The 27546-nt window shown below is 38.7% G+C and overlaps 1 protein-coding gene, 1 long non-coding RNA gene and 1 pseudogene across 2 annotated transcripts; 2 read left to right on the top strand and 1 right to left on the bottom strand.

The window, feature by feature from the left end:
- Window positions 1–209: 209 nt before the first annotated feature.
- On the bottom strand, window positions 210–528 carry LOC109179555. The gene is made up of 3 exons (XR_002053930.1): window positions 493–528; window positions 336–405; window positions 210–248 (listed from the first exon to the last, which is right to left on the bottom strand). It is a non-coding gene; the product is annotated as an uncharacterized LOC109179555 (long non-coding RNA).
- A 14037-nt stretch (window positions 529–14565) lies between these two features.
- On the top strand, window positions 14566–18999 carry LOC109179542 (annotated as a pseudogene).
- A 2772-nt stretch (window positions 19000–21771) lies between these two features.
- Window positions 21772–24970, top strand: LOC109179541. Its single transcript, XM_019329047.1, has 3 exons — window positions 21772–22177; window positions 22409–23843; window positions 23959–24970. Exons 1-3 carry the CDS (start codon window positions 21772–21774, stop codon window positions 24968–24970), a joined length of 2853 nt encoding a protein of 950 aa, XP_019184592.1.
- The last annotated feature ends 2576 nt before the right edge of the window (window positions 24971–27546 follow it).

Raw genomic sequence — 27546 nt, 5'->3', positions numbered from 1 at the left:
TTGTTTCTAACGTCATCAATCTCTTGTTTGTTGTAGGGCAATCGTCCTTGTCTTTCCAAAATCTACAAAGTTCAAAAAAAAATAAAAATAATAAATAACTAAATATTTTAAACAACATTTGAAAAAGAAATATGTATTATTAGATTACTTGCCTTATCCATTCCTTTGCTTAGGTTGTTGGAAACAATTTCCCACATGAATTTCATCACATAATAACCACATTCGGTGCTTCCTTTTTGTATAGCACACTACATTTGAATTACAATAAAATTATTTTAAAATAGAAATAAAAAACAATAAGTTTGCATGTTTTACAAAGTGAAAGAAGTACTTACCAAACATGTAGTCCATTTCGATGAACGAGATTGTTTCTTTCCACTCATCATGCTTGTTGCAGTCATACACCTATTCATATAAGACATAAAATATATATAAATATTTGGCATCACTTGTTTAATAATAACTATTAATTCATTATATAAATTTACATACGTTTCCATTATATGTTTAATGTCTTCACGCGGCCCATGACCAAGTGAATCAAACCAAAAAATTTCATTTAATCTAGGACAAATCGCCATCAGCATCCAATGCTCACTACAAATAAGTAATTTATTAGTTATACGTAAATAAGTAAATATAATATAATATAAAAATATATTATATGTAAGCACTTTAATTTAAAACGTAATTAAAACTTACTTGAGAACGTATGGGGCTAAATACACATTTTTCTTCCCATACTGCATGGTGGCATTTATATATGATTTCCTTTCTTCTATATTATTCATTTTTGGTTGAATCCAATATGGATCTAGGAAACCATAAGTGTCTTTTGATGCCAACTCAAAATTGATGTAAATACCCCTATTCACAAATAGAACCAATTATACATAAATAATCAAGAATGTAAATATAAAACTATTATGCATAAACAATCATAAAGAACTTATTATTACCTTATAAAGAACTGAACTAGAGAAACATCGATGGTGTCCATACTTAAGAAACGCAATATCTCCACACTTTCAAGGTGCAAGTCATACTCAATCTCGCCCATAATACCACGAGCCACATGGATCACAAGATTCTGTTCGAAACAGCGAGCTATTGTAAAAGCCTTTTTGCACTCAGCAGTCAAAGAATCTAGAGCAATACTATTATCCATGGTATTGTCTTTTAACTGTGAATTATAATACAAGTAAGAATTATAGTTTTAAAAAGTAAATTATTTAATATTTTAAAATAGAAATATTATCAGTATACATACCGCATTAGCTTCAGTACATAACTCTACCAGCTTCTTTGGCCAAACGATAAAGTGTTGGCTTGCATCACTTACAAGCTTAACCTCACCGGTGGGGAATGGTACATGTGCAGTTGGATCACCAACATCAGTTATACTCACTTTCACATTGTTTACATCCAGTACAACCCCATGAACTTGTCTACCACTGTAAGCTGTCTCATATGCCACTGGACGTCTAATTGGATCTTCTAAAAACAATTGACATCGTGCCCCTAACTACAATAATTTTTAATTAAAAATCATATAAAATTTTATTGATAAATAATAATAAGATAACTATAAATGAATACTTATAGCCGGTAAATTACTAAAAGGGTCTGGGGAACTAGCTTTGTCACTAGGAGGTGGTTGCACAGCATCCACACATACGGTTGTCACCTGCTTTGGCTGTAAAGGAGTCTGCATAGCACTAAATTGCAACATCATACTAGCTATTTTTGCCTCAAATTGCTCTGTTATACGTTGACCAAATTCCTCCCGTTCAGAAATATTTTCTTGCTTTTGTTTTTCTAACGCTTCTGCAACAGCAGCACCAACGGCAGCACCAACAGCAGCATCAACCAGTTGTTGAACATCTTCAGGAGTCTTTTGGCGACGTTTTGCATGGCCAAAAACACTTTTGATGCCATGTCCCCTTCCCATGGCTCTAACACGTCCACAATGCTCATCGGTACCCAACGCAACAGTCAATGAATCCTTTTTTCCATCCTCAACAAATTCTCCTTGAGAAATTTGCAACTCAAGAACATCCTAACATATATAAAATTTATTCAATAATAATAATTACTATTACTGTAGTAAATGACAAGATATGTACTTACAATTTTTTCCGCCACCACTCTAGTTGAATCAGTGCGATAATTTCCTGACTTGTCCATTCTTGCTTTCTTCCATTTTTCGGCTCTACGTATGGGACTTGGAGGACTCATTGTATACGACGGATCTGCATCAGCACATGCTTGTTGTTCTTTCAACTTCTCGTCTATCATCATCTTCTCCAACCTTTTATAACCTCCTCGAGCTAAAAGATGTGGATGAATATTCTTAGCTTGTATGTCTTGATATTTTTTCCTTGTTGCCTACATACATACCAAATATTAATCATATGATAAATTTCATATCCCTTGTTCAAAATATTGATCAAATAATAATGATACCTCATATGATGCACCCGTATGCGACTGATAAAACTCATTCCATGTCTCTTGTTCAATGAAGTCGTATGTTTGACAAGGGTTCTGACCTGCATAGCAACCGTATATATACTAGTAAGAAAACAAGATTATTTATTAGTAATAAATGTAATTATAAGTACAAGGGTCCTGACCTGCATAAATACCATATATATACTTGTTCACCAATTTTGTTTTAAAATCTCTCCACCTATCACCCACATAGCTTAACCAATGTCTCTTCATATCAATGGTGTCGGGAATATCAAAAGTACTCTACAAAACAAGATTATTTATTAGTAAGAAATGTAATTATATTAACTTTTTAAATAAATTTAAATATATCATGACCTGGTTGTTTTGGCCCAGAAATCATCAAACATAATAATATGTATTTTCGTTTCATACACAACCAAGGGGGTAGATTATAAATTATCAACATAACTGGCCACGAGCTAGGCTTGCTACTTAGATTTCCGTGGGGGTTAATACCATCAGTACAAAGTCCAAGTCTAAGATTTCTCGCATCGTGACCAAATTCAGGAAATGCATTATCAAATGTTATCTATTGAAAAGAATCAGCCTGGTGTCGAAGCTTGCCATCAAAAATCCTTTTGATCTGCATGCCATGTTAAGTTCTTCGCATCACTTGGATTTGCAAACAGACGCTTAAATCTTGGAAGAATTGGGAGATACCACAAAACTTTAGCTGGTGGCCTTTTCAAACGTACTTTACCAGCAACATTCTCGCTTGTTTTATAACGAGATGCCCCACATATTGGACATGCATGCAAGTCTTTGTAATCATTCCTAAACAATACGCAATCGTTAGGGCAAGCATGTATCTTTGTATATCCCATACCCATTGGACACAAAATATTTTTGGCATCATACGTACTATTGGGAAGTTCATTACCATCTGGAAGCATGTCCTTTACTATTTCAAGTAACGCAGTAAAGCTCTTGTCGCTCCACCCATTCCCAGCTTTCAAGTTGAATAATTTTAATATAGCAGATAATCGGGAATATTTACTACACCCCGGCCATAACGATTGTTTTGAATCATTCAATAATTCATCTAACTCATTTGACCGATTGGTAAACTCTTCTCCAACATCGCGAAACATTTCATCCAACCGATCTTCAGACTCATTATCTTCATTGTCAACATACACATTAGATGTCGTAGACACATCGCGTTCACCGTGCCAAATCCATTGTGTATAATATGGATTAATCCCATTAACAATTAGATCATCATATATGTCCTCTTCACCTAACTTTTTCTGATTACAACATTTCTTACAAGGACACAACCACCTATTATTACTATTCGGAAGGTTACTCTTTGCAAAGTCTAAAAATTTTCTAACTCCATCTTCGTATTCCGTACTAAGTCGATTAGCTATCATCCAACTTTTATCCATCGCGTAAAAGCCAATCTAGATAATAATAACTCTAATTAAACATTTGTTACCACTATTTTAACAAATTTTGATAATAATAACTACTACAACAACTACAATAATTTTAGCATTTACAAAGTGCAAACAAGTAGCATTTAATGAACGCAAACAAGGAGCATTTATTCATCACGTACAAGCCAATCTAAGTAAAATAATAATAACCATTTGTCAATTCTAGATGCTTTCTTATACATCCTAACTAACCAAAGAACATGTCAAACACAATGTGAATTGAATCTTGCTAAACACAATAGACAAATTGCGTACCCGAGACCGGCGGAGAACAGTGGAGGAGGAGCGCAGCAAGGACTGAACTTAGTCAAACCCGATTGACGCCTAACAAAAAATAAACCAATCAAATATTTTCACCTAAAGAAGTGAAATCAAACGAGAAATAGAACATTTAATCATTAATATATTATCATAAAAACATACTCTAGTGTACTAAAATGTTGTAATATATTATCATAAAAAATCATAAAAACTAAAGCTAATATTATTAATATATATATTGTTAATTAATTTATTATATTACTTGCATTATTTATCCATAAACTAATGGTCACAAATAAATATATTTACACCAGTTTAATGCTTGAACTAAAAACTTTTACTATAAAATAGCGAAGTACAATAATCTAAAATTAGTCATTTATGTTGGTTAACTAACCCAAATTAAAATTAAACTATACGGAGTAACAATTAGAAAAGGAAACAACAAATTATAAACAGATTGCTTACTATGATGGAAATAATTAAAATGGGTTCTATATTAATTAGTCCCAGATGAAATTAAAGAATAAGAACAAGATAATGCTAAACTGTAATAGCTTAATAATTTATTATTATACTTATAATAAAGGAGATTTTTGCAAACCCATTCTGATTAGTTGAAACGAATGGTTGTGAAAATTTTGAAATTATTTTAAATTTTAATACTTTTTCTCCCTTTAAATTCTTTAATTGAGGGGTAATTAGCAAATAAAATAATATATTATATAGTTGAATCTGACCTTAATAGCAAATAGCAATTAAATTGAATCTAGTTTTAATAAATTACAAAACAAATTTTATATATATATATATATATATATATATATATATATATATATATATATATATATATATATATATATATATATATATATATATATATATATATATATATATATATATATACACGGTAGTTATCGGCGGCGACCGTGGAAGAGGACTGTGGCGGCGGGCGAGGAGGAGCGGCGGCGTCCGTCCGAGCTTCGGATCTGTAGCAGCGGCGTCGGAGAGCGGCGGAGATGGCGTCAGTGCGGTGGATGGCGACGGCGGATAGCGTGGAGGAGGAGGACTGTGGCGGCGGGCGAGGAGGAGCGGCGTCGTCCGCGGGGGCGTGGAGGAGCGGCGTCGTCCCCGGGGGCGTGGAGGAGCGGCGATACAGGCGACCGGTGAGCGGCGGCGTCCGTCCGAGCTTCGGATCTGTAGCGGCGGCGTCGGAGTGCAGCGGAGATGGCGTTAGTGCGGTGGATGGTGACGGCGGATAGCGGCAACGGTGTACCTGCGTGTATGCGTCGATCGACGACGTCCGGCGTCCGGCGGCGTGGCAGCGAGGCACGGTGGCGGTAGTGGAGGGTTTTGGTGGCGGCGATGAGATGATGAGGGTGTGTTGATCTATTCTGATCTGATGTGTCTTCGTTGTGTATGAAATGAAATGAGTATACGGCGTCGGCTATATACCTAGACGATGCCGTATACTATATTAATTATTATTTTTTTTAATTCCGTATATACGGCGTCGGTTATATACTTAGCCGACGCCGTATAATATACATTTTTTTAATTCGAGTATCCGGCGTCGGCTTTATATTCGCCGACGCCGTATATTATATATATATATTTTTTATTCGATATACGGCGTCGGATTTATAAAGAGCCGACGCCGTATAATATATTTATTATTTTTTATATTATAGATACGGCGTCGGCTGTACTAAAAAGCCGACGCCGTATGTGATTTTAAAAAAATAAAAATTAAATTTAAATATTTAACGTCGGTTTTTCGAAAAACCGACGTTATAATGGCGACGTTAAATCCTTTTTCTGTAGTAATGATATATATATATATATATATACATATATATATATATATATATATATATATATATATATATATATATATATATATACATATACATACATATATATATATATATATATATATATATATATATATATATATATATATATATATATATATATATATATATATATATATACATACATATATATATATATATATATACATACATATATATATATATATATATATATACATACATATATATATATATATATATATATATATATATATATATATATATATATATATATACATACATATATATATATATATATATATATATATATATATATATATATATATATATATATATATGTATGTATGTATCTATGTATGTATATATATATGTATTTATGTATGTATGTATATATATATATATATATATATATATATATATATATATATATTTAAGAAAAGCCATTTTGAAGCAGGAAGATATATCCTAGGAAATTCTAGTTTCAAAACCGGAATAGACTTGACAGATAGGGATAAGCACATTCAACAGTTATAACCAAACACATAAAGATACTAGCATATATCCTACGGTCACAGATTCACTTTATCTCATTTATATTGTCATTCATCTCATCACACAAGCACACTTTGGTGGCGCCACAGGACCAATCGCTTGCCCATACATGAGGGTCAGCACATATAGCTCTGACACGGCCCCGTAGCACCCTGCCTCGTATCACAACACGAAGGGGTCGATCGCAATCGACCGATGAACCGCAGCTCAACATAATGTTTGATCGCAACCAAACAGTAGACCGCAGCCCAAGAGTGATCATCTGACCGCAGCCAGGAATATGAACCGCAGCTCATGTAAAACGTTTCATCGCAACCAAATGGTGGACCGCAGCCCGAGAGTGTAATTCTGACCGCAGCCACCTTCTGAACCGCAGCTCAGGAATAACCAATTTGATCGCAACCAAAATGGGGTATCATGCACACATAACACATAGCAAGCACATGCAACCCAAATTACCACATTGGGAAAGGGCAGAAAACGTATAATGAAACCTATGTGTGGTCGTCCACATACTAGGAATAATCCTAAGGGGTTCATACTTCTTTCACCTAGGCCAACGGTATACCAATTCAACTAGCATGCGATATATAAGACTCATTTATCCTACGAACGGTACCCGAAACATCAAACTAGACATAGGCATGATAAACGGATTCCGTTGGGACACCACGAGGGTCGGGGAAACATCAAACGGGGAAGCCAAAGTCCCGAGGTGGGCAAATTCCAGCGGGTAGCCGGTGGGTGCCGACGACAAGCCTCCGGGCAGCGAGTGCCTGGCGGGCAGTTGCCTGCCCGCTGCCGGCGGCGTTTTTTTGGGCAGCGGGTAGGTGGCGGGTTCACCTACCCCCCACTGACTCTTTATCAAAATAACCGTCCCGGGATCCTTTGTCGAACCCGAAACCATGCTTAGACACTTTTAAACACAATTGATGACACCACGTAGACAATTAATGGATCAAAAGCAAGAATCATATAGCACATATCCTATCACGACTTCTAAGCATAATCAATACCCGAACATGCGAATTCCCACCCAAATATATCAAGAATATCACAATATGAGTTTCACTATTCATCCTAGGGCTCTAATCATATTGAAATCACCAAGATCATAGTTCATCTTTTAACATCAAGCAACATCAAGATTTATCAAGAACATCACATAATCATCAAGAACCTCTTATCATCATCAAGATCATCAAGATCACACATAAATTCTTCTCATCCATCACCAAGATCATATCATCAATACCATAAACGATTTATCAAGACACGAGTATAGAGAAGAAGCAAAAGAAGGATATTATAGCAAAGAAAATAGGTTTTGTTAAGACATGGGTTACCTCTTAGCCTTAATTAATCTCCTTTGCTATGAAGGGTCTTTCTTTAAGATTTCTCCTTTCTTGATTTCTCCTAAGGGAATTCTTGGAACTTCTTGTGTGGTGAGATATTATTTGTGGTGTGAGTTCTAGGTGCCTCCTATGTCCCTATTTATATACCTAGGAGTCCTAATTAGGGTCTAAATGGCATGGGTTTGCTAATTCTATTTCCTATAGGACTAAGGAATTGGTTTTAGGGATGAGGATCCATGGGCTTTATGGTGGACCCTTCCTAATTAATTATTGGAATTTAATTCTTTCTTTTGGGTAAATGATTAAATAATTAATTGGTTTTAGGGGCCGTAACACGGGGTGTTACACTCTCCCCCCCTTACAAGAGGCTTCGTCCCCGAAGCCGGTGTGTTAATCCATTCTTTCACCCCTGGACATTCCGTATTTTGGCCTCCTGGTTAGGAACGTGGCCTCACGCGTTGTCCTTGCTGGGATAGACTGGATTTTTTGTGACGTGGTGATTGGAAATTTCGGGTCTAACTTGGTTTCCTGCTCCTGAACTGGATGCTCCACGAGTGCCCAGGATGGTCTCGATTGCTGCCACCCTCTGATCTAAAGCACGTGTCGCGTGGATTAAGGACGAGAACCCTTCGTCCATGATTTGGTTTTTCCGAGTGAGCTGTGCGAGGATGCGCTCATTGACAGATTCTTCATTTTGTCCCATTGGGTTTCCTCCCGCTCGTGCGGGTGCCGATGGGTTAGGCTCGCTATCCTCTTCCTGTTCCTCATTTCCCTCTAGTCCCCCACACTCTTGCATTGCCCGTTTAAGATTTTTGTTGGCGATGTCCAATCGATCAACCAATTCTCTTCGCTCCTCCTCGGGTTTAAGGCAAATCTCCTCGAGGGTGATATACTGTCCCCCTTCAGTGTAGTAGATATCATTGCGACGGAGGTTCTGGGCATTGAAAACCATGCCGCTTGCGGGCTTGACCTCTGTGTGGCTCAGGTCCACTCCTTTCTTCTCCATGATCCAACTCAGGATCATTCCGTAAGGTAGACTAAGCCGGTTGCTAGTCTTGCAAAACTCCATGTGTTTTAACATAAGGGCCGGTAGGTTGAACTTGATTTTGTGTTTTAGAAGGTAAGCAAAAGTACACTCCAAACTTCCCACATCCTTGCTCTTGTTATTTGTAGGCAACAGGCTATCAGTTACAATCATGACTAGTATCTTTTGTTCTGCGGTTAGCCATTTCCTGTTTGGCCGAGTGGCCAAGGTGAAGCCTTCTCCCTTTCCGAGTAGGTACCCGAGGTAGTCCTTGTACCCCGTGTTTTGGGTACCAATCCACCCCTTCCGGTCGTAGTCTGACACACCTGTGGTGGTCAGTCTCAAGAGCTTGGCCAAGCGGCCTTCGGAAAGTATGATTTCCTTGCCTCGGACCTTAGCGGTGATTTCCAATTTATCACCTCGCTTGACGGCCACCAAGTGATGATAGAACTCTTTCACCAATTCGGGGTATGTATCCCCTTTAATGGTGAGATACGTATCCAAGAGCCCTTGGAAGTTAAGCATGTCGACCAACTCCGGAGAGAATTGGTCGGTGTAGTCCGGGGTGCAGATTCCGAGGGGTTTTTTCGGCATTTTGGGTTTTTGTCTAGGTGGTGTTTTCCGACGAACTTCCGGCGAGCTCCGGCGAGGGTTCCGGCAATGCGACTTCTCCAACGGTCGGCGGTTTTCGGCAGGGTTCGGCTCAGGCGTGGTGGCGGTGGAGCTCGGGTTGTGCGGATGAGGCGGTGCGTGGCAGCAAGGGGTGTTCGGGTAATTGACGGGTGGCGGTGGTGTTGCGGGTTGTCTCCGGGGCGGCGACGACAGTGTTGTCTGGGCGGCGTTAGTGGCTCGGCTGGCGGGGTGGTTCGTCAGGGTGATGGTGGTGTTGTTTGGCGGCGGGGTGAGTGGGGAAGAGAGAGAGAGAGAGAGAGAGGGAGAGTATGGAAGAGGAAGAAGAAGAAGAAGAAGGGTTTTTTATTTGGGGGTTTTTTAGAATTTTTAGAGATTGTAAGGGTTTTAGAAGGGAGTGTTCCCTTGAGGTTTCAAGAAACACTTATGGCTCAGTGGTTAAGTGCTTGGGTTTATAAATGGGAGATCTAGAGTTTAGTTTTCCTTGATGACATTAGTTTTCCTTATTGTGTGATCCTTGTCTTTTTCCTTCTTTTGTCTTCTAGTGGTAGAAGATTTGGTTTGGTCCCCTTTTGTTGTTGACGTGCATAATCTAGTCTTTTTCCCTTATGCTAAAATTATTTTGATTTAGCTCTTTATTTATAATAATTTCGAAGTAATTTAACCTAAACAAGCCATTCTACTATGAGGGTGGTTACAAGGGGTTGTCAGTTATACTGAACAGAACTCATCTTCATGGTTTTCTTTTAGCGGGTTTACATGACCCTCGTCTCCTGGGACCATGTTTTCTTCGTCGAGGTTGCCCTCGTTCTCGAGTTCGGCCTGAGTGCGGCTTATGACGAACACTTTTCCGGGAGCACCGTAATTCCCTTGATGGTTCGTGCCCCCGTGTTGGCCCATGGTTGTGGGGCGAGATTTCTGGGGTTGAGTGCACTGGAAGGCCTTGTGCCCTTCTCCCCCGTAGTTGAAGCATCGCCAGGGGTTGCACATGCAATCTTTGCCTCTATGGTCCTTGTTGCATTTTGGGCAATGGAAGCTCCTTATATTAGCTTCGTTGTTTCCTAGGGGTGGTCTCTGGCTAGCTGGATTGCTTGGCCTCGTGTTAGCGTCGTTTCTCGTTCTTTTTATAGGTGGTGCTCCACCTCCTGTGTTCCTTTTTCGAATCTGTTCCTGAACCCCACGTTGCAGTAATTGGATCCGATAGAGATTTGCGGCACTAGAGTAAGCCTCGTTGAGGGTCCGGAGTCTGCTTACTACTAGTGCTTTTCGGGCTTCGAAGTTGAGACCCGATACAAACCTTTCTATTTTGGTTGCCTCTGTGGGGACTAGTTCTGGTGCGAAGCGTGCTAGCTCGAGGAACCGTTTATGGTATTCCATGACAGTAGTCGTTCCTTGTTTTAGGTGGAAGAACTCTTCATGCATGGATGCTCTTACGTGTGCTGGATAGAATCGTTCTCGTAGTCGTGTTTTGAGGTTTTCCCAGTTGAACCCTGGTTCCTGTCTGTAAGTGGGTCCCTCGTGGATCCACCAAAGGTCTGCCTCGTGTCCGAAGTAGAATGAGTCTATCTCTGCACGACGTTCTTCTGGGCATTCTACCAACCCCAGAATCTTGTCGAATGTACGGATCCATTCCTCAAGGATTACGGGATCTTCTTCCCGAGAACGTGGGTGGTCGATGATTTGAAACTTGTCGGGCGACTTCCGAATTCGTGTTTGATGGAGGTGGTGGGGGTCTATTGTTGCGGAGAGCTACGTCGCTTAGTGTCTGGGCAACTTGTGTTAGTTGTTGTAGAGTTAGGGCCAGGGGATCGTGTGTGGTGGGTTCCGGAGTTCTTGATTGTCTTCTGTTTGGTGTCATGCTGCTGGTCTACTGGGCCAATGTTTATAGTAATGTTGAGTTAGAGTTTTGTACCCTTACCTTGATATGATAAGCGAAGGAGAGAGTTCTTTTAATTTGAACAAGAGTGAGGGGGTTATGTGATGGCGGGTATACTCACAATCTCACCACGCGTCCTAAGTTTCCTGAGTTTTAGGTACTTAAATGCCTAGAGTTCAAGCTTAATGTCTTAAAGTCTGGTCTTAAAGGTCTTATCCTAGGGTCAAACTTAGGCTCTGATACCAACTGTAAAACCCCAAATTTTCGAAACTTTTAAAACTTATATAATAAAGGTAAATTCTCATTAAATCCCAAACAGAGCAGTACTAAACATAAGAATACGGGGTGTTATGCCACATCTGAGCTGGAGAACTCAGATGCACAGGCTAAACTATCTAATTATCCTTAAACAACATCATTACATCATTATGGCACGCAGGCCGAAGATGAAACTATCTATCTAAGTCTTGGGTCCTCTAGCGCGCTCCGGAGCTAATCGTCTGTGCCTGAAAGCCAAATATATCTGTTCAGCGAATAATGCTGGTAACCCACTCTAAGGTGTTGAAATATCGTATAACTATATATATATATATATATATATATATATATATATATATATATATATATATATATATATATATATATATATATATATATATATATATATATATATATATATATATATATATGAAAAGCCATTTTGAAGCAGGAAGGTATATCCTAGGAAACTCTAGTTTCAAAATCGGAATAGACTCGACAGATAGAGATAAGCACATTCAACAGTTATAACAAGGCATATAAAGATACTAGCATATATCCTACGGTCACAGATTCACTTTATCTCATTTATATCGTCATTCATCTCATCACACAAGCACACTTTGGTGGCACCTCAGGACCAATCGCATGCCCATACATGAGGGTCAGCGCATATAGCTCTGACACGGCCCCGTAGCACCCTGCCTCATATCGCAACACAAAGGGGTCGATCGCAATCAATCGATGCACCGCAGCTCATCATAATGTTTGATCGCAACCAAACAGTGGACCGCAGCCCAAGAGTGATCATCTAACCGCAGCCAGGAATATGAACCGCAGCTCATGTAAAACGTTTGATCGTAACCAAGCGGTGGACCGCGGCCCGAGAGTGTAATTCTGATCGCAACCAGCTTCTGAACCGCAGCTCAGGAATAACCAATTTGATCGCAACCAAATTGGGGTATCATGCATATAAAACACATAGCAAGCACATGCAACCCAAATTACCACATTGGGAAAGGGGAGAAAACGTATAATGAAATCTATGCGTGGTCGTCCACATACTAGGAATAATCCAAAGGGGTTCATAATTCTTTCACCTACGCCAACGGGATACCAATTCAACTAGCTTGCGATATATAAGACTCATTTATCCTACGAACGGTACCCGAAACATCAAACTAGACTTAGGCACGATAAACGGAGACGGTTGGGACACCACGGGGGTCGAGGAAACATCAAACGGGGAAGCCAAAGTCCCGAGGTGGGCAAATTCCAGCGGGTAGCCGGTGGGTGGAGGACCACCCGCCGGCTGCCCGCCGGCGACAAGCCTCCGGGCAGCGGGTGCCCAGCGGGCAGTAGCCTGCCCGCTGCCGGCGGCGTCTTTTTGGGCAACGGGTAGGTGGCGGTTTCCCCTACCCCCACCTACCCCCCACTGACTCTTTATCAAAATAACCGTCCCGGGATCCTTTGTGGAACCCGAAACCATGCTTAGACACATTTAAACGCAATTGATGACACCACGTAGACAATTAACTGATCAAAAGCAAGAATCATATGGCACATATCCTATCATGACTTCTAAGCATATCAAGAATATCACAATATGAGTTTCACGATTCATCCTAGGGCTCTAATCATATTGAAATCACCAAGATCATAGTTCATCTTTTAACATCAAGCAACATCAAGATTTATCAAGAACATCACATTATCATCAAGAACCTCTTATCATCGTCAAGATCATCAAGATCACACATAAATTCATCTCATCCATCACCAAGATCATATCATCAATACCATAAACGATTTATCATGACACGAGTATAGAGAAGAAGCCAAAGAAGGAGATTATATAAAAGAAAATAGGTTTTGTTAAGACATGGGTTACCTCTTAGCCTTAATTAATCTCCTTGACTATGAAGGGTCTTTCTTTAAGATTTCACCTTTCTTGATTTCTCCTAAAGGAATTCATGGAACTTCTTGTGTGGTGAGAGATTATTTGTGGTGTGAGTTCTAGGTGCCTCCTATGTCCCTATTTATATACCTAGGAGTCCTAATTAGGGTCTAAATGGCATGGGTTTGCTAATTCTATTTCCTATAGGACTAAGGGATTGGTTTTAGGAGTAAGGGTCCATGGGCTTTATGGTGGACCCTTCCTAATTAATTATTGGAATTTAATTCTTTCTTTTGGGTAAATGATTAAATAATTAATTGGTTTTAGGGACCATAACACGAGGTGTTACAAGGAGGGTCTACCAAGTTTGGTGGACCTCTGATCTCATTTTGGAAACTAAAGCTTGGATTGAGATTGGAATCTGATTGCAACCCCAAGTCAAAGCTTTAAAGTGGGGTCTTGAGGTAGCCATGGAGTTGATCTTTGTATAAGAAATGATACACCATGCTCTACGTATGAAGAAAGTGCTTATGGAGACAGAGGTTATACTGAAACCTGGACTCATAAGTTTCTGATGCAATGGCCATGGTCTGAGAACCTGAGAGGAGGAATAAGGAGGGCCACTTTATTGGTGGTCTATGCTGTAGCAGAAATCTAAAGCTGTGAGGATGGAGGGTCTCTGCTCCCAGGAGGTTGATCTCTCATTGGGAAATGATGCATCCTGGTTAGCTAATGTGCTTTGAACAAAATAAAGGGCATCTGGAGCTGAAGAATGCATGATGGAAGGGTTTGCAGTAGGTAGATGAGGCTTCTTAAGTGGAGTCTACTACTGCCATGAGGTGGATCCTTATATGGGAGATGAAACCTCATGTTGAGAGTCTTCTGTTACAAAGTCTAAATGGTTTGGAATCAGTCTAGATGGTTTGCAGACAAGGAATGAGCACTGAAATGAGATGGTTGCTTAAGCTGATGCTCTCTGATGGGATTATACAGATGGAATTATGTTTTGCTGCAGTTCTAGGGAGGCTGCAGATTCTGATCTGTGGGCATGGGATTGAATGCCATGAAGGTCCATCAAGCAGGTGGACCTTGTGGATTTTTGAATCTGAAGATAAAGTCTGTGCATAATCTGAAGTGGATCTGAGAGCTTGCAGCCCCAATTCAAAACTTCTAAGGTAGAGACTTGGGGCAGCCATGGTTCTGATCTCACTATGGGAAATGATGCAGCATATGTGAGAATAGAAGCTGATATGGAATAGAATTTTGGAGCAATTGTTGAATGTAGAACTGTTGCAATATCTGAACAACTGAGTTTGCAAGCTGACATGATATTTGAGGCTAACACAGTGAGATGGGATTTCTGAGAGGCATTATTTGCTACTGAGATAATCATTGGCAAAGGAAGTGAGAGTGGTCTCATGGCAATTTTTGAGTTGAAGTTGATGTTGTTTCTGATTTGATAAAATGCAAAGGCTAAGGATCTCACTTGGCAGATCTGCAGAGCTGCAGATCTGAGAATGAATACCTTTCAGAAATAAAATGAGTGCCATTATTTGCTGAGATTGAAGCTGGTTTTGGTCTCTGGTTGGTGAGATGGTTTTTTGAAGCCCTGATTTGGAGTCATAAGGAGGGCTTCCTAGTTTGGGGTTCTTTGGATGATATACAACAAGATTTGCAGATTAGAGGTGCAGCTGAGATGTTTACGCTAGATTTTGCACTATTAAAGCAAAGCTTATAAATTAGAGTTAGAGCCATGAAGTAGATTCCACTATGGAAAATGATATTTCATGTTATGGCACCAGGGATAATGGAAGCAGAGTTCATGAGGAGTTTGGTGGATGTTAATTGATGCAGCTACTATCAGAGTTGTTGTTGAGGATCCACCAAGCGGCAAATTATATTATGCACCGCGGTGCATAATCGATTATGCACCGCGCGTCTTTTTTTTTTAAATGAAAATTAACAGTGTTTATTTCCGCCGTTTCGCACCCTGTTACAAAAAATAACTCTGTTATTCAGTGTCATTTTGTATACACTGCAGTTTCAGTTGAACACAACTACAGTTTCATTTCGATATAACTATAGTTTCATTCGATATTTATAGACTCAAATATGTGAAAATGTTATTTAATTTTATTTTATATACACTATAGTTTTATTAAAACACAACTACATGATCATTTTAATATAATTACAGCTTCATTGTACAATATACACTCAAATATGTGAAATGTTATTCAGTTTCAGTTTATATACACTGCAGTTTCATTACACTATAACTACAGTATCATTTTGATATAACTGCAGTGTCGGTTTGAATATACTGTAGTGTCAGTTGGTGTTTAATACACAAAACAAACAGACTCCGTTAACTCTAACGGCGGGCCGTTTCTTTACTTAAAGAAACGGCGCCGTATATGGGCCGCGGTGCATAATCAATTATGCACCGCGGTCTATAATATAACAACTGCCACCAAGCTTGGTGGATCATGATCTATGAATTTTAATGAAAACTGGTCAATAAAGAGTAGTCAGGCTGTCTAGGCAGTGTGGATCTACCTTCATGAGACTGGAATGGGGGGGAATAAGGAGGACCTATTTGATGATTGAAATTAATTCGGACATGGTCTTGGACCGAATGGAATATTTGGCAGATTGGGCTAGTTGATGGGGGTATGGTCGCCATGTTGCTTCTAAAACGGAAATAAGTCCAGATGAGTTGCTATTGGGCTCTCATCTTTTGGGCTTTGGCTGAATTTGGGCTTTATAATAAGGTGAATGGGTCTTAATATGGTCGAATGGGCCTCTTGTGCCTTTTCAGAATTTTTGGGCCATGGGCCTTATGAACAATCAAGATGGCCGAAAGGAAGACGCTGGGCCGGGATTTTAAATGATGGCCGAATGGGCCCAGTTCAGAGATCCATTGATCACGGGCTACAGATGGCCGAATTGGGCCTGGGTTTTTTTAAGCCTCTTGGGTTTTTTGGGTTATGCTCTTATAAGCCCTTTGGGCCTTCGCTAGTTTAGGCTTTTGCTCTTAGTTCATTAGGGACTCTTTAGGCCTTGTTGACCTTGTAGATTTAGAATAAACTAGTTTTGTTTGCTTTAGACCTTTTGGTCCTTGTGGTTTTAAGGCTTTTATGCCTCTTGTATTCTAGCCATAACTCACTTTTTGGGCTATGACGTCACTTATAAAGCCCTTGTGCCTCTTTTGGTGTGGAATAAAGTTCAAAGTTCGAAAAAAAAAAACCCCTTAACCCTAAACCTAAACCCTAAACTAAACCCTAAACCCTAAAACTACCCTAAAATTAAAACCTTAAACTCTAAACCCTTAAACCTCCCTAAACCCTAAACATTTAAACCACCTTAAACCTTAAACATATAAATTAAAAAAATTAAAAAATAAAAACCTAAACCCTAAATCACCCTAAACCCTTAATCTATCCTAAACCCTAAACACTAATCTCCCTAAACCCTTAATCTATCCTAAACCCTAAACACTAAAACCCTTAACACTAAAACCACCTTAAACCTTAAACCCTAAACCTTTAAACAACCCTAAACCCTAAAAACATATAAATTGTACACCCCTAAACCCATAAGCCACCCTAAATCGTAAACCCAAAACCACCCTAAACGCTAAACGCTAAACCCTAAACCTAAAACCCTAAGCCCTAAACCCTAAACCCTAAAACCTAAAACCTAAAACCACCCTATACCCTTAATTTACCCAAAACCCTAAACAATAAAACCACCGTAAACCCTAAACCCTAAACCCTAATCAGGGTCCACAAACACGGAGACCTTGATTCGCGGTATAATTTGCCTTGATTTAGTACAATGCATTCCCAAGCAGCCCAAGCCCATTAAACTTCGACCCACATCGGTAAAAAATAAATTAGAAATTTCATTTGAAAACCTAAATGATGAGTTGTTGAAGATTTCATGGCTGAAGTCGCGCCTTCCACGTCGACGTCGATTACTTATCACTTTCTCAACTTCCACCGAGTGTTGTTGCCTGGCCGCCTTTGCCGAACTGAACAGCAGGAATCCTCAAACCTAGTTCGCCTTAGTTCGCTGATTATTTATCACGCTCCTCAGCTTCATATTTTACTCACTCAAATGGACTTTCATTACGGTCCTTCGGCATCTCTGTTCCATCCAGGACCACATTTCCAGCCATCCGTCAGCGCATCTCATGCCAAACTGCCTCTCCAGCAACATCTTTATCCTCAAATCTACGACTCAGAAGGACTTTCTTCACATAAATGATTTTAACAAGGAGACTATTTTAAAAATCTTGGATAGAGATAGAGAGGTGAAGGCACTCATAAAATCTGGCGACAGAACATATCAGCCATTTAAGGGTAAAACAATGGCAATGATTTTTGCAAAGCCATCCATGAGGACTCCAGTTTCATTTGAAACTGGGTTTTTCTTGCTTGGTGGTCATGCCATATATTTGGGACCGAATGATATCTAGACGGGGAAGCAAAATGAAAACCGTGATGTTCGTCGTGTTTTTTCTCGCTATAATGATATAATCATGGCATGTGTTTTTGCTAATCAGGACATTTTGGATCTAGCCAAATATTCAAGTGTACCTGTGATCAATGGCTTGATAGACTATAACCATCCTTGCCAAATAATGGCCGATGCCCTCACAATAATTGAACATGTTGGCCATCTGGAAGGGATAAAGGTTGTCTATGTTGGGGATGGAAACAACATTGTGCACTCCTGGCTTTTATTGGCTGTTGTAATTCCTTTCCACTGTGTTTGTGCTTGCCCAAAAGGGTTTGAGCCTGATGAGAAGACAGTTGATATAGCACGACAGGCCGTTATTAGCAAAATTGAAATAACTAATGACCCTAAGGGGGCTGTCAAAGGAGTTGATGTTTTGTATTCAGATGTTTGGGCTAGCATGGGCCAAAAGAAAGAAGTAGCACATCGCCGTCATATCTTTCAAGGATTCCAGGTGGATGAAAATGTCATGAAATTAGCTGGTCCACACGCCTATTTCATGCATTATTTACCAGCAGAAAGAGGCGTGGAGGTCACTGATGGTGTAATTGAAGCGCCCAACTCAAAAGTTTTCCCCTAAGCTGAAAACCGCATGCATGCACAGAATGCGATAATGCTGCATGTGATGGGGCTGTAACTGGAATTCCTTATACTGAAGTCTTGAGAACCTAGCAGTCCTGTGTTTTCCCACTTTTTTCTTTGAATCTTTCCTTTCTTGGATTCATCAAACTTGCAGTACTAGTGTTCCCTATGGTCTGTGATTTCATCCTTGTTGGATTGCCTCGGATCTAAGTTTAATATTGGTATATATTATATGCTTAATAAAAATTGATGACTTAAAAAAAATACTTGCTTTGCACTTTTTTCTTTTGGATTTTCTTTTCTTGTTTTTGACTTGTACTATTACGTTTTCTTTTTTGTTGGGCTAGTTGAATAGTTGGCCTTGCTGGCGTAGGGCGTAGGGGGCTTTCCAATATTGGGGGTTTTCTCTTTCCTACTCTATGCTCTCTCCACCTTTCTTACTTCTATTTGTGGCTGTGTGTCTAGCAGGATTTGATTCTTGTGTTTCATGCATAGCATACACTCTGAGGTGGGAGTGCTCCATTAGTCTTTAGTTTCTATCTTGTTTGAGTTGATGTTGATGAATTTGGCTAGTTGTTCTCTAATGGGTTCGATGGGTGTGAGGTGGGCTTCTGATGCTTAGCATATATACTATTGCTTCTGTGGATGGCCTTACAAGCTCCCCAGGTCAAAATACCATACGCTGTACCGAGGGAGCTGGTCTAACGCTTAAGGGGGGGGGGGTGGTATATATGTTGGCACTAGTGGTTAGGGAGCCATCGCTTAGGATTTTAGGTCGTTGAAGCCCTCTACGGTAAAATGCAGAGATCTGTACGTACGGGGGTGGCCTTGGTTCCAACGGTGGGTGGAGGTGAGAACCATTGCTTATGTGGCGGAGTTTTCACGGTTCCCACGGATAAAAATGCAGAGCTCTATACCGCGAGGGACCGACCTGACGCTTGAGGGTGGTACTGGTTATTTTGGCTTTTGAAGCATCATGCTCACCCTTTGTGTAGGACATGACGCCCGAGAATTGTCTAGCTTTTTATGGTGTTACAAATGGTTTGTAGTATGGGTGTTGGGCCCACTTTCATTTTAGAGTCTCTCTCCTTTATTTTTTCGCCTTAGGCCTTTATGCTTTAGTTTGTCTTGCTTTATTTGTTTCCTTGTACACTTTTGGGCCTTGGCTTTCATTTCCCTTTCAGTTATTAATAAAAGAACTTGTTCAAAAAAAATAACCCTAAACCCCTGAACCACTAGTACAAAATTGAACATAGAAGATTGACCATAGACCACCATTATTGAAAGAATGGTTGTCTAATCTTAGCCCAAAAATTCGAGGTGGCAATTTTGTAAATAAGTGATCAATAATCCGCCACCATTGTTCGCTGTAATGGTTGCCCATTGTATTTTGTATTTATTTAAAAAAAAATTAATTTATAATAGGCAACCATTTCTAATAGAAATGGTTGTCTTAAAATAGAACTTGTTTTGTAATAGGCAACCATTTCTAATAGAAATGGTTGCCTTAGATTAACCCTAGATCTATCAGGAGACATATCGACAGTCCAAGACGAACCGATCGACGAATGAATTAGACGAATCCGCTGCCGATCTGCCGCTGCGTGACCACCGATCGAAGAACGAAGACGACGATCGGCGTGACCACCGATCTGCCGCTGCTCTCTCCGGCGACCACGCTCTCGATCTCACCCCGCCACCACGCGATTGTTCTCGCCCCGCCACGATCGATCTGCTCTCTCCGGCGACCGCGATCGATCTGCTCCCATCCGACCACCACGCTCTCGCCCGGCGACCCACCGCCACCACGCCGTTGGCGGAGACCACCGCGACGCACCGCCACATGCACAGCAACCGTCGCACGCCCACACCACGACGCACCGCCACAGCCAAACCGCCATCCCCGGCCCGCCGGCGCCACTGCCGCCTCCCTTTCCCGACGCCGTGCCACTGCCAGGTTAGGTTTTTTTTTTTTTTTTTTTTTTTTTTTTAATTTTTTTTAATTTTTTTTAATTTTTTTTAATTGTTAATAGTTAATATATATATATTTTCAAAGTTTGTGTCTTCCTCAAAGTTTGTGTTTTGCTTTTTGAATTTTCAAGCGGTGGAACAGAATCACCGAATTGAATGCAAACTTTTCTTCATTCATTCATGTTTGTGTGTTATATTCATACATTCATGTGTATCTATCTATGTGCTATGTACGACTACAGTGACCCCCCCTTGGTTTGTTTTGGAATCGCCGCCATTTGATACTTGTTTTTTTGGATGTATCTTTCTTATGAGGTTAAGCGTTTCACCATTTTATGGTCTCTTACAATTTTCTTGTTCCAGTTTATCATAATCTGGTTTTTGTTTGTATTATTGTAGGATTAATATAGATTTCATGGGGAAAATTCTTGGTTTAGTAGTTTTATCGTCCTCGTTTACACAATCCAAATCAGTTTTATTTCCTGCTAAGTTTCAACTTAAAAGAATTTTGGAAATGAGTTGGAACAAATCAAATATCATAGGTAGAGAGAGATGAGGCCTAGAAGAGAAGATTAAACAAGTTTTTAGTTTTGATCGTAGCTCTGTTTTTGTGGAGAATGCTAAATACACCCTTAAGTGTGTGGAGATGCCAAGTTTTTAGTGTTGATCATCAATAGTTATTGCGGTCCACTATCCAAAAACGATGCCGTTTCACTCAACTTGTGATTTGCTCCATGTTGCAACATACATTATTATAACTCATAATTTAGATATTCTAAAGTAAGATGACAAATGAACAATCAACTTGTGATTTGCTCCATCTTGAGCTTATTTGTCTTCTTTCTGTTTAATTTTTTCTTATAGAAAAGATTTCACATTTGTTTATCTAATAAAAAATTGTCTACCTTGCGTATCCATATCTGATTAGTACTTAGAGTAGTATTTTATGAATTCACAGATATGGATAGGAGTTGGATGTTTGGAAAACGCACTACATTCCCATATATGTAAGGGGTTCAAGAGTTTATACAATGTGCTGAAGAAAATATGAGTAAAAAGGGGGAGGACTTTATTGTGTGCCCGTGTTGCGATTGTCAGAATTTTAAAAGATATCGTAGTTCTGATGAAGTGAAGAGTCATTTGATACGTCGTGGTTTTAAGGAAGGATACACAAGATGGATATGGCACGGTGAAAGCTTAATTCCTAGTACAAGTGTAATTAAGGAAACTTATATAGATAGTGAAACTCATGCACACGGTAAAACTAAAGCAAATTGTCAAACTCTTGAAGATAATGAGAAGAATAATGCATCTCATGTTAGCAATGATGAGAATGATGAAGATAATGATCGAATAGATGAAATGATGCGTGATGTGCAGGAAGATTTTAGTGAAATGCCTCCTGAATTTAAAAGTTTGTTTGACAATGCTGAAAAACCGTTGTTCCCTGGAAGTACTAAATTTACTAAGTTATCTAGAGTGCTTAAATTATATAATTTAAAAGCAAAGAATGGATGAAGTGATAAGAGTTTCACGGGATTATTAGAACTAATAAAAGACATGCTTCCGGGTGACAATGAACTTCCTAATTCAACTTACGAAGCAAAAAAAATGTTGTGTCCTTTGGGTATGGACATTGAGAGGATACATGCATGTCCAAATGATTGTATTTTGTATTGGAAAGATTACAAAGACTTGCATGTGTGTCCAAAGTGTGGAGCATCACGTTATAAAAACAAAGATGCAAGTAAGAATAAGAAAGGTCCCCCAGCCAAAGTATTATGGTACTTACCCGTAATACCAAGATTTAAACGCATGTTTGCTAATCCAAGAGAGGCAAAAAATTTGCAATGGCATGCTATTGGAAGAAAAGAAGATGGAAAACTGAGACATCCAGTTGATTCACCTCAATGGAGAAATATTGATAGGAGGTGGCCTGATTTCGGTTCTGAAAATAGAAATCTTAGACTTGGACTGTGTACTGATGGAATGAATCCTCATGGTAACATGAGCAGTCGACATAGTACTTGGCCTGTTCTTTTAGTAGTTTACAATCTTCCTCCTTGGTTGTGTATGAAAAGAAAATACATCATGTTGTCGTTGTTGATATCAGAGCCTAAACAACCAGGAAATGACATTGATGTATATCTAGCGCCACTTGTTGAGGATTTAAAGATTTTGTGGAATGAAGGTGTGCCGGTGTATGATGCTTATACTCGAAGCAGATTTACCTTACGTGCAATGATTTTTTGCACAATAAATGATTTCCCAGCTTATGGTAACCTATCGGGTTATACTACTAAAGGAGCTAAGGCATGCCCAATTTGTGAAGATGAAACTCCCAGTCTATGGTTGAGTAACTGTAAAAAGAATGTGTTCATGAGCCACAGGACATTTCTCCCTACGGGTCATCCTTATCGTAAGAAGAAAAAGGCTTTTAATGGAAATCTTGAGACTCGAGTTGCTCGTTTACCTTTATCTAGAGATACTATTTATGAACGTGTTAAGAATATTGAAGTTGATTTTGGTAAGACTTGTAAGACTAGTCAAACGACTTCTTGGAAGAAGAGGTCTATATTTTGGGATCTACCATATTGGGAGCATTTATCAGTTAGACACTGTCTTGATGTTATGCATGTTGAAAAAAATGTTTGTGACAGCATTATTGGGACATTTTTAAACATTCAAGGGAAGACGAAAGATAGTGTTAAGGTTAGAAAGGATATGGTTGAAATGGGAATACGGGATAAGTTAGCACCACAAGAGTTAGGAAAGCGGATATACTTACCTCCAGTTTGTCATACTTTATCCAAAAAAGAGAAAACAAGTTTTTGTGCCTGTTTAAATGGTGTCAAGGTTCCTTCTGGGTATTCGTCGAATATTAAGAAACTTGTGTCGATGAAGGACCTTAAGTTGGTTGGCATGAAGTCTCATGACTATCATGTATTAATGCAACACATGTTACCAATTGCTATTCGAGACATCCTACCAAAACATGTTAGGCGGGCTATAACAAAGCTTTGTTTCTTTTTCAATGCTATTTGCAGTAAAGTTATTGATCTAGATGTGTTAGATGATTTGCAGGCTGATGTGGTTGTTACTTTGTGTCAATTTGAAATGTATTTTCCTCCATCTTTTTTTTTTTGATATTATGGTGCACTTGATTGTTCATTTGGTGAGAGAAATTAAGATGTGTGGTCCGGTTTTTTTGAGGTACATGTATCCGTTTGAAAGATATATGGGAATATTGAAAGGATATGTGAGAAACCGGTATCGACCTGAAGGGAGTATAATTGAAGGTTATGGTGCTGAAGAAGTCATTGATTTTTGTACTGATTATTTAGCTAATGTTGAGTCAATTGGTGTTTCTAAGTCTCGTCATGAAGGAAGACTCACTGGGAAAGGTACTATTGGGTACAAACCAGTTTCTCCACCTTTGCAGTTGCGAAATAAGGCACATAATCTCGTATTGCAACATCTTTCTGAGGTACATCCATACTTGGACCAACACATGTCCCTGATAAGAGAACAAAATCCTTTAAAGGGTGAAAGATGGGTGACCATTGAACACAATCGCACATTCATCACATGGTTCAAAGATACAGTGATGAAAGACTTATCTCAAGTCAGTGAAACAATCAAATGGTTAGCATATGGACCTGATTTGCTTGTAAGTTGTTATGAAGGTTATGACATAAATGGATATACATTTTACACCAAGAGACAAGATGTAAAGAGTGTGGTGCAAAATAGTGGGGTTACGCAAGTAGCATTATCAAAAGATTATTCAAGTGCTAAGGATACTAAACCGATTGATGCTGCTATGTCTTATTATGGTTTGATTGAAGAAATTTGGGAACTTGATTACAAAGTGTTTAAAATTCCTCTATTCAAATGTAGTTGGGTCGATAATAGAAGAGGCGTTCGGATAGATGAATTGGGTTTTACTTTGGTTGATTTTGAACGGTTGGGTTATCATGATGATCCATTCATACTTGCATCTCAGGCAAAACAAGTGTTTTATGTTTCTGATCCTGTTGATAATAAGTGGTCAATTGTGTTACAAAGCAAAAGATCTATTGTTGGTGTTGGTGATGTTATGGATGAAGAAGAGTATGATCATTTTGATGAAACTCCTCCATTTTCTATTGGCGTTCAGTCTTTACCTTTAGAAGAAGATAATCTTGAAATAAGTTACATGCGTAGTGATAATGAAAAAGGATTGTGGGTTGACAATCGGTTGTAATATTGTAAGCTTTATAAATTGTTAAATAATTTGTAAGACTATTTTGTTCAAGTTGAAATGCAATATAACATGTTTACTAATAATTTTATTTTGTTTGTGCAGGTATATATAGATAATCATGCCTGATCAATCTATATCTTCAGACCCTCCTACTAAAGTTACTGAACGCAAAAAAAGAGGGCCTACAACATGTAAAAAATTGAGAAAAAAAAGGCTTCAGAACTTTCAATTCAGTTTGATGAAAGTGGTAGGATAACTGGCGAACATTCTACTGAGTTTTCTACATACATTGAGACTTTGGTTCGTGCTCGTGTTAATATCAATTTCAAGAATTGGCGTGAGGTAGATTCAAATCTTAAAAATACCATCTGGGAAGATGTTAAAGTATATTAAAGAACTTTATATTAATAACAATAAGTCAAGTATATATATTATGTTGCTTATGTGCGTTAAACTATTCAGGGGCAATTTGGTATTGAAGATGCTTCAAAGAAGTCAGCTGTTTTGAAAATTGCACGGACGAGATGGGGAGACTTCAAGAGTAGATTATTACGTGAGTATGTACACAAGAAGCATCAAACGTATAACTCTCCTACAAAACTTTATGACTTTTTGAGTGAAGAACAATGGGCGAAGTTTGTAGCTAGTCGGCAGTCTGAAGAGTTTAAGGTATATTTAGATCATTTATTTATAAGTAAAGTGTTTTATTAATATTAACATTTCTGTGAAATCATAGGAAAGAAGTCAGAAGGCTAGGGAATTGCAGGCGTTAAATGAGCATCCACACTTCTTAGGTTCTAGTGGATATGCGAAGAGACGACAAGAGTGGATGAAAGAAGATCCCCTATCCTCACAATCTTCGTGTGCGTCAGTTAGCTCGTCTTTGCTGTCCGATGATCGCAGCTTTGATTGGATACGAGCAAGAACAAAAAAAGCAGATGATGGAAGTTACTTTATTCCAAATGAAAAAACACAGGAAGTGTTTCATAAAATTGTAAGTATTATATTTTTTTAAATGTCATAATAGTACATAATATTTATAAAAATACTATGACTTGAATTATTTTAATTTGTTGGAACATATAGAAAAATGTGAAGAACTTGATCAAGGAAAATTTGAAGCAAAACGACATCATGACGTATTGTCAGTAGTTCTTGGAAAGGATGATAATTCAGGTTCTGTAAGAGCAATTGGTTCATACTCTACCATCCAAGAAGTGTTTGGTAGACCAGATCGGAAACAACGCACATCTAGTGGGGTTTACTCAGAAGCTGCTGTCCAACAAATGTTAGAGAAATGTAGGCAAAATACAATAATGGAGGTGGAAGCAAAGATGAATCCCAAGATTGAAACAATGGACCAACAACTCAAGTTTTTGATGAAGAAAATATCGGGGACACATCTATTTTCAGAAGGGGTCTCGGCTGGAACTCCTCTAAGTGATCCACCGCTTCGTGATCCACCCCTTACTCGTAGCAGTTGTCATTCAGTTGACACATATCCAGTTACAACAATTAAGGTAATATTAAAAGTTATTTCACATATCAAAAAATTATTTCTTGTTAGATTAATATTAACATACAATTTTGAATAATAGTGTACAAAAAGGTTTTTACTAGCAGTATGTCCCAATGGAACACCAATTGATGTTGTAAAGGGTATGGTTCACCCAAGTACTGACGAGACTTTGGTGGATCACCAACCATTGTTGTATAACTGTGTCAAAGTTTCGGTGGATGAAGTGATTAAGGGTAGAGGACACTTTACTCTCCCCTTTCTAGATCAACATGTCACTATAGCAGATATAGTAGGCAGTTTTGCACAATGGCCTATGCATTTAGTGACTTTAGAAGAGGTATGCATTCTTTTATTTAGTTATTAAGTTAGTTTTCGTTATTTATATTTCAAAGGGGCTAGTAAACTTACAATTTTATATTTGTAGAGTTCATCAAAACAAAATATGAAATCAAAAGATCAAAGTGTTGATCTATCTACTACTGGTGCACGAGCTCCCCTTGTTGGTGATGATGTCTTACCGCACTTGGGGGACAATTGCAAGTGTTTAGTGGATTTGTTGACAGGTTTTCCACTTGGTAAAGACTGTATTGAGTTGGAGCTGGATAAAGCTATCTTCCATCATAAAAACACAAGTTCTATTTTTGTGATGATGAAAGATATAGCGGATTTGATGATGATGAATTGGCTTAATGTCTCAATCATACAAGTGTTTATTCTGTAAGTTTTTTTTTAATTATTACTATATTTTATATATATGTTTACCTATATTTAGTGAAATTTCTTATTCATTATTTCTTATCTTAATTTTCAGATTTCTTAATCAGTTGTGCAATGAGTATGACATTAGGTCAATCGGGTTTGTCTGTCCGACTCAGATTTGCCACACTATGCTTAAAAGCAGTTCCAGCAAAGTTACATCATATTTCATCCACGTCATGGAGCAGCACAAAGATAAAAACTTTATTTTAGCACCATATCATCAAGAGTAAGAAAATTGTTCTTATATTTTACTAATATAACTCATAACTTTATATTTGGAGTATTAGATATTAAATTT

Source organism: Ipomoea nil, unplaced genomic scaffold (genome assembly GCF_001879475.1).
Source record: "Ipomoea nil cultivar Tokyo-kokei standard unplaced genomic scaffold, Asagao_1.1 scaffold0927, whole genome shotgun sequence".
Taxonomy (NCBI): domain Eukaryota; kingdom Viridiplantae; phylum Streptophyta; class Magnoliopsida; order Solanales; family Convolvulaceae; genus Ipomoea; species Ipomoea nil.
The sequence above is the reverse complement of the archived record's forward strand: the minus strand, read 5'-3'. Positions and strand labels throughout refer to the sequence as shown.

Coding starts and splice junctions, on each gene's coding strand:
- LOC109179541 (XM_019329047.1), top strand. CDS start 21,772: ATGAGTAAAAAGGGGGAGGACTTTATTGTGTGCCCGTGTTGCGATTGT. Junction 22,178..22,408: donor AAAACCGTTGTTCCCTGGAA/GTACTAAATTTA, acceptor TGTATTGGAAAG/ATTACAAAGACTTGCATGTG. Junction 23,844..23,958: donor ACTTTGTGTCAATTTGAAAT/GTATTTTCCTCC, acceptor TCCGTTTGAAAG/ATATATGGGAATATTGAAAG.